Source organism: Hypanus sabinus, chromosome 23 (assembly GCF_030144855.1).
Source record: "Hypanus sabinus isolate sHypSab1 chromosome 23, sHypSab1.hap1, whole genome shotgun sequence".
Taxonomy (NCBI): Eukaryota; Metazoa; Chordata; class Chondrichthyes; order Myliobatiformes; family Dasyatidae; genus Hypanus; species Hypanus sabinus.
The window spans coordinates 50804389-50815493 of record NC_082728.1 but is presented as its reverse complement, the minus strand read 5'-3'; the positions used below and the strand labels follow the sequence as shown (position 1 = coordinate 50815493).

General features: G+C 42.0%; 1 protein-coding gene across 2 annotated transcripts in view; it reads left to right on the top strand.

Moving 5' to 3' along the window:
* Nucleotides 1-4170: 4170 nt before the first annotated feature.
* Nucleotides 4171-11105, top strand: part of LOC132380187 (voltage-dependent T-type calcium channel subunit alpha-1G-like) — a 319151-nt gene continuing 312216 nt past the window's right edge. Inside the window, exon 1 of one of the 2 annotated variants that reach the window (XM_059948872.1) lies at nt 4171-4287. In XM_059948872.1, the coding sequence (XP_059804855.1) occupies nt 4195-4287 (93 nt within the window). In that variant the 5' untranslated portion in view covers nt 4171-4194. The remainder of the gene's footprint in view (nt 4288-11105) is intronic. The other variant, XM_059948871.1, reaches the window with a different exon arrangement.

Genomic DNA, 11105 nt, shown 5'->3' with positions numbered 1-11105 from the left:
TGGGGAGGAGTGTGGCATAGGGCGAGTACCAACTAGAATGGGGATTGGCTGAGAGTGGCTTCTTTAGATCCTGAAGGAGTGCTGGTGAATCCCTGAAGCATTCATAGGTTAAGTTGAGAGAAGTCTCTTCTCTGGAGCAACTAAATGGGCATTGTGCACGTGACAGAATTTCCACTCATTTATAACCCCACACAGTAGTCGGAGTGAATGCCAGTGTTCCAAGTCTTCAAGTGTCTCTTCTCACTCATCTGACCCTAACTTTTTAATTCTTTCCATTTGTGGCTTTGTTGCCACTTGTAGCGTAGGTGCCATTGCTCCAGGGCATTGTGCTGTGCATTTGTACATGCTCACAGTGAGCAGTGTTGAACAGAAGCCGTTATTTAGATCACACGTTCCTTGGTTGTGGATTGCAAAAAGCCAGGTCAGAGCAGAAGGCTGAGAGGAATCAGAAAGCATTAATCTTGGCTGAGCTGATTTACGAATGTAACATGGTACTTCTATCAATCAAAAATCAGCTTCTGTTACTTTGGATAAAATCAGTTGTGGTGTCTGCATGGAAGTCAGGCCACATTTTGAATGACACCATGAGACTGTGGCACAAATTAAGGAAATTTTCAGTCTTAATTTAGCTCTTGGTAAAATCCTAGTTCATCCACTCTGAGTGGTCCCAAAACAGTCTCTGTAGTGATATCCACTGATCCTTTCAGTGATCTGGGGATTTTCACCTCTTGGGAAGCTGGTGCATTATGTGTGGAAAACAAAGTCAAGGGATATGGAGAGAGTGGGATCAGATTGGCATCGCTGAATGGCCAACATCTACTCCAATGCTTTTATGTTCTTGGTAAGCACCTTTCACACTGTGAACCCACAACAGACATTGTACTCTGCTGTGAAAGCACCACCCAAGCTTGTAACTTCCTGCATCTAGAGCGCAATCAGCTGACATGTGAGGTTACTATCAAAGGAGCTTTAGTCTCTTTCCTAACTTGGACAATTATCAACATTACTTCATCATTAGGTAAGGATGCTTCTGCTGACAATGTCTACAATGCATCCATTGTCTAGGTTCATGCCGAACATGCTTAAGTTGCTATTCCAAGTAGAGGCAGTACCTTCAGAAGACAAGAGTCACACAGCATAGAATCAGGCCACTCAACCCACCGGATCCATGCTGACTAGGGGGTAGCTATCCATATCAATCTTACTTCAAGCATTTGGCCTGTAACCTTCAATGTCCGGCAGTTTAAAACACTGTTATTGACTCCACTTCCACAACACTCTCTGGCATTGCTTTCCAGGTGCTTCCGTTCCTCTGTAAGCAGATCTCCAGAACACGTAAGTTTTAGAGAGGGCTCAGAGGAGAGTTATCTGGAAGCTGCCTGGGTTAGAAGGTATATCTTAATGTAACACTTACCCAACAGGCTGGTTTATGTCTAGGGGAATAAGGAGATCCAGCCACTCACCAACTCACCTCCCGTACACGCAGGTGCTGTGAGAATCGAGTTTTATGCCTCGCGCCCGCCAACAGTATCAAACCCACAACAAATACCGTTATGACATACACTTTAAAGAGTTTACTAAAATTAAAAGAGTAGTAGGCAATACAATATATACAAGGAAAAAAACAAAAGGCGCCAACTTATCAAAGTTCAGTCTGTTTAGTGCACTCGTTGGAGATCAATCAACGAACCATTCGACCCCTCATCGCTTGCCTCCAACCTCCACATCTTCGCACCTAGGACCATGCCCGGGGGTCTTCCGAGCAGTGCAGCGCACGTCCACCTTCCTCGACGTCTCCCTCCCGCACTCTCCTCCCACCAAAAAACCCGCGAAAACCCCTCCCTCAAGTTCCCAGCATCACAAGACACAATAACATTCCCCATTGATTAACAAATGAATACAATTACCATATCAGCCATTCTAAAGTGAAACAACGGCGAGAGAAACATTTATCCGAAAAAGAAGCATTCCTACTTGTAACAAACCAAAGAGGCCATTTTGAGTAACATACACAGGACATTGTACATTAAGAAAACATTTTTGTGTGAACTAGGGCTTTTCATTTGGATCAATGGAGCATGAGAGGTGAATTGATAGTGGTGAGAGGCATAGATAGAGTGGACAGCAGCACCCTCTCCCCAGTGCAACAATGGCCAATACCAGAAGATATGTTGTCTAACACAATATTCTAACACAAATTGAATATAATACCTCTCTTTCCCTTATTAGGGAGAAAGAGAGCCTGTGGTATGTTGAATTACCGGGTGAACGAGTAGTCTTTGGGGTACTGCAAGTCTGTGTCTTTATTGCTGCTTTGCTGTACACTTGAGTGCTCGGTGGAGGGCGCTGAAGCTATTTTGCTGATGGGGTAGGGGAGGTCGTTGCCCTGCTGCCACGTGTGTGGGAGAGGGGAGTTGGGGGGGGCTTTTGCGTTCTAACATTTAACAGTTATTCATTCTTCGGGGCACTCCACTGTTTTCATGGATGTTTGCGAAGAAAAAGAATTTCAGGGTGTATATTGTATACATCTCTCTGACACTATATGTACCTATTGAACCTATTGAAGGTGAGTGGAGGGAAGTTTAGTTCAGAAGAGGTATTTTACACAGAGTCATAGGTCCCTGGGACACACTGCTGAGGGTGGCAGTAGAGGCTGATTATACAGGGAGGGTTGTGGGTTCAGTAGGAGGGAAGGGTTAGATTGATCATGGACTATGTTTATATCAGTCAGCACATCGTGGGCAGAAGGGCATGTATTGTTCTATGTTGAACACAAATTGATAAAACACAAATGATGAATTAGGGAACACTGTTTTTTGTTATGTGGGCTGAATTGGATATAATGCAATTTTGATCAGGAATTATCCCACGGTAATCAGACATCATCACCTTTTAAGGACACAGGCTGTTAGTTTCACCACGGGAGGCCACTTTGGAAAATGACAAGCAGTAAAAGCTGTCTTAGAGGAAGAAAAACTGCTTACATGTAAACTGCCTGCAGTAATCAGATACAATTGTCTCATAAGAACACAGGCTGCCAGTTTTACAGTGGGAGGCCATTTAAGAGAGTTACTTTAGAAACTGACAAGCAACAGCTTTCATTAATACTTGTGCAATGATATTCTGTGTCACACACAGCCTTTCATACTTTTAGTAAACAAATAAACTTACTGTGTATTTATTAAAAACTTTTATTTCTGAAAATCCAGTGGGAAAAATAATTGTTATTCTAAACATGAAACTCTCTTGCCCCTCACCTGCTCTTTCCCATTGAGCCTTTTGTTTATATAATACAATATTCCATAGAACAAGTTTTCTTAGGAACAGAACTATCATCTTATAGCAGAGTTACTCAATGCTCTTTGAGTGAATGGAATCTTCCTTCGATCCCTTCTAAATCACTTACCTCTTACTCTAATTGTGGGCCCTTTAGTTTTATTCATTCCTGATAAGGGGAAAAGAGTACTCAAGCCAATGGAAGGTAACCTCAGAAAAGTACAAAGGATTGTTTTCTTCGTGTGGTGATCAGTTAAACTTTTTTTGTTTTCCTTTCATGTTGAAGCATTCATTCACAATGATCCATAGAAACCAACTGCCTGAATGTGCATGTTTTCTACAAAACATGCTTGGGGCAGCGCAGTAACTTAGTGGCTAGCCAATGCTTGACAGTACCAATAACCCAGGGTACTGCCTGTAAGGAGTTTGTATGATCTCCCAGTGATCACATGAGTTTCCTTTGGGTACTCTGGTTTTCTTCCACAGCCCAAAGATGTACCAGTTGCTAGATTAGTTGGTCATTGTAAATTGTCCCGTGATTAGGCTAGGGTTAAATCGGAGCTGATGGACAGCACGGCTCGAAGGGTTTATTCTGCACTGTATCTCAGTAAATAAATAAACAGCAGAGTGCTTCACTAATCAGTTTCAGTCCTTTACCCTGATCTTCCTGGGAGAAGCCACTGAGTTTCAATCAGTGTCCAAAGGACCACACAGTTTCATACAGAGGTGTTACCCAGGCAACTGATCCAGTCCCATCAACTCTGGGTTCAGCCTTTCAGTGAATCATTTCCTTTAGCTCAATAATTTCTGCATTTCATGTCCCTTTTGTTGCGGTTTGTTTGTATGTTAACTTGCTATTGTGTCCATTTTTGGATGTTTCCTTAACTGCTGTCTTTTACATGGTTTGAGCGGGTGAGTATGCTGGTCATCATGCTGAACTGTGTCACTCTTGGGATGTTCCAGCCCTGTGAAGACAGCACCTGTGAGTCAGAACGCTGCAAGATTCTAAAGGTAGGCTCATGTTATTTATCTCTTAAGTACAACAGAGGTGGGTCAGCCAGAATATGAAATTTCAAGCCAAACCTAGCTTACATTAATGGATTTCATAATCAGAATCAGGCTTAATATCACAGATATATGTTGTGCAATCTGCAGTTTTGCAGCAGCAATACATAAAAATATCATAAGTTACAATAAGAAATACATTAAAAATTAAATTAAATAAGTGGTGCAACAATAGTGGGGTAGTGTTCAAGGGTTAGTTCAATGTTTATTCAGAAAAGTGATGGAGGAGGGGAAGAAGCTTTTAAAATTTTAAATCTTCCCCACTATCTATGTAGGCCCTGCTATCCGCTGAAGAACCACCCTTTACTTCTTCCTCTCTCACAACGAAACATAATTTGGAGTATAGGACTAATTCAATTCTGAAGAGGTCTGAAGAGGTCAAAGAATCAGAGTTTCAAATAATATTACTTCAGCTCTGTTTATATCCTAAAAACGTGAGACAACTGTACTTGTTTAACATCATCGGCATGCATAGGCTAGACGTGAAAGGCAGCATTCTATTTACACCTTCATAGTGGGAGCAGAAAATAAGAACCAGATTGGCAGTGAAAGTGCAGTTTGTTCATTTCCATACCTACTCTGTCCCACTATAGCACTCTGGCACTCTAACTATGAGCTTTGCCACTATACAGCCGAACTACCCCAATTCTGGAGTAGGTCGGCAGGTTAGGTAAGGGTGGGCTGGTTCTAATAGCTAAACAGTTTGAATAGTGGGGCCACAGTCATATGTTCAAAGTATATTTATTATTAAAATACATACATGTCACCATATACAATCCTGAGATTCATTTTCTTGCGGGCAATCACAGGAAACACAATAGAATCAATGAAAGACCGCACCCAACAGGATGGACAACAACCAATGTGCAAAAAAAAAACAAACTGTACAAAGACAGAAGAAAGAGAAAAGAATAATAATAAGTAAATGAGCAATAAATATCGAGAGCATGAGATGAAGAGTCCTTGAAAGTGAGTCCATAGGTTGTGACTGTGATGGGGCGAGTGAAATTGACAGATCTTCATAAACTTCTAAGTAGAGCTGCAGCCGTGTTTTCTTTGTAATGGCATTTGCATGCTGGACGTAGGACAGATCCTCTGAAATGATAACACCAACGAATTAAAAGTTGCTGATCCTCTCCGCCCCCCCCCCCCCCCCCCTCTCTGATCCCCTGATGGAGACTGGCTCATGGAGCTCCAGTTTCCTCCTCCTGAAATTAATGATCATCTCCTTGGCCTTGCTGTCATTAAGTGAGAGATCGTTGCTGCAGGACCATTCAGACAGATTTTCAATCTCCCTCCTATATGCTGATCTGTCACCACCTTTGATTCAGCCAATGACAGTGGTGTTATCAGCAAATTTAAATATGGCATTGGAGCTGTGCTTAACCACACAGTCATATACGGCGAGTAGAGCAGAGGGCTCTAGTCCTGATTGGCTAGTATTTGCCTGTAAACACTGATGAATTTATTAAATGAAAAGCAATATATTGTTGATGCTGACAAAATGAAATTAAAACAAAAAGTGCTGGAAATACTCAGCATTTTTGGGAGAGAAATACAGTGAACAATAAAGATGGTGCACAGATGTGGCAGTTTTATCCCAATCCTATTCCCTGGACCTGGAACATCTGGCAGACAAGTGTCAACCATTTTATCTGCCAAGAGAGTTTTCTGCTCTCATTCAGGTTGCAGTGTATTTTCCAGCCTAGCCAACGTCAGGCTGGCACTGGACGAGCTGAGCACCATGATCAGCAATCACGAGACAGTATACCTGATGCCCTTCCAGTCACCGTGTGAGACTTCAACAGGTCAGCATGTCTGACCAACGACCACTAACATGTCACCTGTGGAACCTGAGGAGCCAACACATTTGACCACTGTTCCACCACCATCAAGAACATATACCATGCCAAATGAACCCCAGACTCTGGCAAGTCCGATCACCTAGCTGTACTTCTACTCTTAGCGTTAAGGCAGAGACTGAGGTCCACAGTACCAGTGTTGAGGACATGGTCAAAGGAGGCAGAGGAATGCTTACAGGACTACTTTGAATTGGTGGACTAGACCATATAATCTTCAGATCCGAATGAATATGCCTTGCTTGTCACCAGATTTGTTGAGAGCTGCATGGATGAGTTTGTGCCTTCAAACTGCAAATACCCAAACCACAAGCTGTGGATGAATCAAGAGATTTGCAGTCTGCAGAGGGTTAGATCCATGGCGTTCAAGACCAGTAATCCAAAACTCTACAGGGATCCTGGTGTGACCTAAGAAGGACTATCTTAAGAGCAAAAAACAGTTCCAGATGAAGTTAGAGACAAAATTGGATACATGTCAACTATGGTAGGGTTTGTAGACCATTGTGTCCTACAGAGCGAAACCTAACATCATCAATGGCTACGATACTTCACTCCCCAATGAGTTCAATGCCCTTTATGCATGCTTTGAAAGGGATAATAAAACAATACCTACACAAATCTCTGCAGCTTATGATGACCTTGTGATATTTACCTCAGAGGTCGACAACAGAATATTTTTCCAGATGGTGAACCCTTGCAAGTCATCAGGACTTAATGGTCAACCTGGCCGGGCATGAAGAACCTGTGCCAACCAACCGGACATCTGCAATTTCTGACTGCTGCATTTGGAAGTTATCACCTGTTTCAAAAGGGCATCTATCATAACAATGCCCAGGAAGAGCAGGGTGAGCTTCCTCAATGAATATCGCCAGGTAAAGCACTCACATCTATTGTAATGAAGTACTTTGAGAAGTTGCTTATGACTAGAAATAACTTCTGACTGAGCAGGGGCCTGGATCAGCTGCAAATAGCCTACCACCACAATAGGTCTACAGTGGATGCAAACTCACCACTTAGCCTTGGACCAGCTGGACAACAGCAATACTTATGCCTGGCTGCTGTTTAACAATTGTACCTTGGCGTTCAACGGTGTACCAACAAACTTCTATACCTCTGTCTGCAACTAGATCCTTGACTTCCTCATCAGGAGACCAGTCAGCACAGATCGGAAATAACATCTCCTCCTCACTGACAATCAACAAAGACACACTTCAAGTTTCATGTTCAACTTTTAAGTTTAATTGTCATTTAACAATACATGAATACTCATGAATACTCATGAATACAGCCAAATGAGCCACATAACCAATAAATAAATCATATAACCAACAGTTACATACACATAAGAACACATTCACAGAATAAAAGAGTCAGGATGACCCACCCCCATTAATAGACCATAAACACTACCTCACTTTTTGCGCTTGTTTTGCATAACTTATTGTTTCCTGTATATTTCTTATTGTAACAAGTCATTATTTTTTATGTTTTGCACTGCATTGCTGCTACAAAACAACAAATTTCATGACACAGTTCAGTGATAATAAACCTGATTCTGATTCTGGCCATTTCAAGTCAATGAACTTTTGTCAGACCAGAAGCTGTTGAAATGAGCAGTATTTAAGAAAGTACTGAGCCAAGGTACAGGAAGTTTGGGAAAGAATGAAAGTGTTGGTGAGGTGGAATGCATCTGTGATTGAATAACAAAACTAACCACAGTGCACATCAAAACAAAAATAGTTCCTAATAAATTTATACTAGAAAACAAATTGGGCAGTTTTTGCCATTTTATCACCAACACCCAGGAAACATTGGGGTTGGAATGTGTGACAGGGTTTGGAAATTGAAGAAAACTTTTCTCTTTGAAAGCAGCAAAATATGGGCAGTGGTGTTTCAAAAGCTCAGAGCTACATTATATACTACAGAGATTAGTGTCAATGGAATTTTCTCATCAGCATCAGTTTTGACATAAATTGGGAAAAGCTCTTTTGAAAGTCTTGGAAGGTTAAGTAGCCATGATGTGTTTGAAAGCAATTATGTTTTCATGTTGTACACATTAACATTCAGATTGTCTGTTAGTGTCCATACATTAATAGAACAAGGTCAGGTCTTCATTAAATATTTCTTCTCATACATATTAAAGCTAATGGGTTACTAGGCAGTAACTAAGAAATTACAAGACCTTATTGTTCAAAGTATTTGCTTATCACAAATTTTCCACAGTTTTTTTTATTACATACACGAGATTAAGGAGCAGAATTCAGGATAGGATATAATGCAATACAAAATAATTCAGAAAACAATACATTACAATAACATATATTATTTAATTTAATAGGCAGTGCAGAGAGCAAAAAATAGTGATAGTAGTTAACATGAGCTTATTGTCCATTCAGAAATAAGATGGTGGAGTGGATGAAGCTGTTCCTAAAACACTAAGTGTATGTTTTCAGGTTCCTGTATCTCCTTCTTGATGATAGCAATGGGAAGAGGACATGTCCTTGGTGATGGGAGTCCTTAACATTGATTGCCAGCTTTTTGAGGTGTTGCATTTTGAGGAAGTCCTCAATGCTGGAGAGGCAAGTGCCCGTGGTGGAGCTGGCTGAGTCTGGAACTTTCTACAGCTTTTTCCTGGGCAGTGCCCCTCTGTACTGCAACCAGTTCGAATGCCCTCCGCAGTACATTTGTAGAAATTTGCTAGAGGCTTTGATGACATAACAAGTCTCCTCAAACTCCTAATGCATGACTTCTATAACTATAGCATGACTTCTTTGCAATTGCTTCAATACTTTGGGCACAGGATAGATCGTCAAAGATGTTGACATCCAGATCCTTGAAACTGCTCATCCTTTCCACCTTCAATGAGGATTGGTGTGTGTTCCCTCGACTTCCCCTTCCTGAAGGCAACAATCTATTCCTTGGTCTTACTGATGTTGGTGCAAGGTTGCTGTTATACCAATGGACCAGCTGATCTATGCCACTCCTGTATGCGGCCATACCACCATCCAACAATACTTGTTTCATTGGCACATTTATAGATGCATTTTGAGCTGTGCCTAGCCCCAGAGTCATGGGTGTAGAGGCTAGACCAGTGGGCTAAGCACACATCCTTGAGGTGCGCCAGTGTTGATTGTGAGCAAGGAGGAGACTCCACACAGTCTGTGGTCTCCCGCTGAGGAAGTCAAGAATCCCAGTGCAGAGGGAGATACAGAGGCCTAGGTTTTGATGCTTGTTGATTAGTACTGAGTATGTGATAGCACTGAACGCTGCTGAGCTGTAATTAATAAACAGCAGTCTAATATAGGTTTTGCTATTGCCCAGGTGATCCAAGGCCCAGTGGAAAGCCCGTAAGATTGCATCCACTGTAGACCTATTATGGTGATAAGCAAATGGCAAATTTGCAAATAAGCAAATCAGCCTTTGCTTAGGCAGGAGTTCATTCTAGCCATGGCCAACCTATCAAAGCATTTTATCACAGTAGATGTGAGTGCCACTGGGCAATTGAGGCAATTGTCGTTGAGGCAGCTCACTTTGCTCTTCTTGGTCACTGGTATAACTGACACCCTTTTGGAGTGGATGGTAACTTCCACCTGCAGCAGTAGAGATTGAAGATATCCTTGAACACTCTATGTGTCTATGTTGAACACTCCTGCTAGTTGGTAGGCACGGGTCTTCAGAACCCTACCATTTGGACCTGATGCCTTGTGAAGGTTCAACCTTCCGAATGATTACATGACATCATTCTCCAAAACAGAGATCACAGGGTCACCAGATGCTGTATGGATCTGCACAGGTGTAGTTTTATTCTCACTTTCAAAGCGTGCATAAAAGGCATTGAGCTCATCTGGGAGTGAGGCATCACAGCTGTTCATTATGTCAGGTTTCACCTTGGCCTACAATGGCCTACAAACCTGGCCAGAGCTGGCATGCATCTGATTCCATCTCTAACATCAATCAGAATGTTTTTACGTTCTTCTAACATCCCTCCATAGGTTATACTTTGGACTTCTTGTATAGTTCTGGATCACTGGTCTTGAATGCCACAGGTATAGCCCTTATCAGACTTCAACTCTTCTGGTTTATCCATGACTTTTGGTTTGGGTGTGTCCAGAATAGTCTCAAAGGCACACATATATCCAGACAGGTCTTAATGAAGTCAGTGACAACTGTGGCATATTCATTTAGACTTAAACTCAAATAAATGTTATTGGATTAATTGGCGACTGTAGATTACCCCTAGTGTATGAGGATGCCAAGTTGAAGTCCATATGAATAGTAGAAAGAAAATTGCTGGAGAGTAAGAATGTTCAGATTGCTTCAAGAGCTGGCACAATCTTGAAGAGATGTATCACATGAGAAATTTGAGGAAGTATAATATCTCTAAATTTCTCTAATCAAAGAGCACGGAAGCAGGCCTTCTCTCCCTTAAGCCTGCCCTGCATTCATATGAGCATGGGTGAACTACCTCCAGCCTCATCTCCTCCCTCTCTGCCAGATACCACCAGCTCCCAATCTCCCGATCTTTCAAGTCTTCTCAGGACCGTCACAGAGGCTGCTGAGCGAGCTATGGATCAAGAGGTGTGACCCGTGGACCAGTGCTGCTGGGACACAAACCAGGGCCTGATCAACCCTGGCTGAGTCACCCTGGCAAACGTGTCTGATGTTGAAAGACCTAAAACACCTAATGACCCCAGGTTACATCACTGACAATGTGTCCCAGTGCATCCTAGGATATATCTCAGCATTGGTTAGGGAAACTGACTTCACCTGGATGCATTCCTAAAGGGTTTAAACACTCGGACTCCCACCTCCATCCAATTCCCTCAATTAAACAACAGTACATCACTGTTACTCAATGTTTTTATAATTAAAAAACATACTTTAAAAATCTCCAAGTTTGTCCTC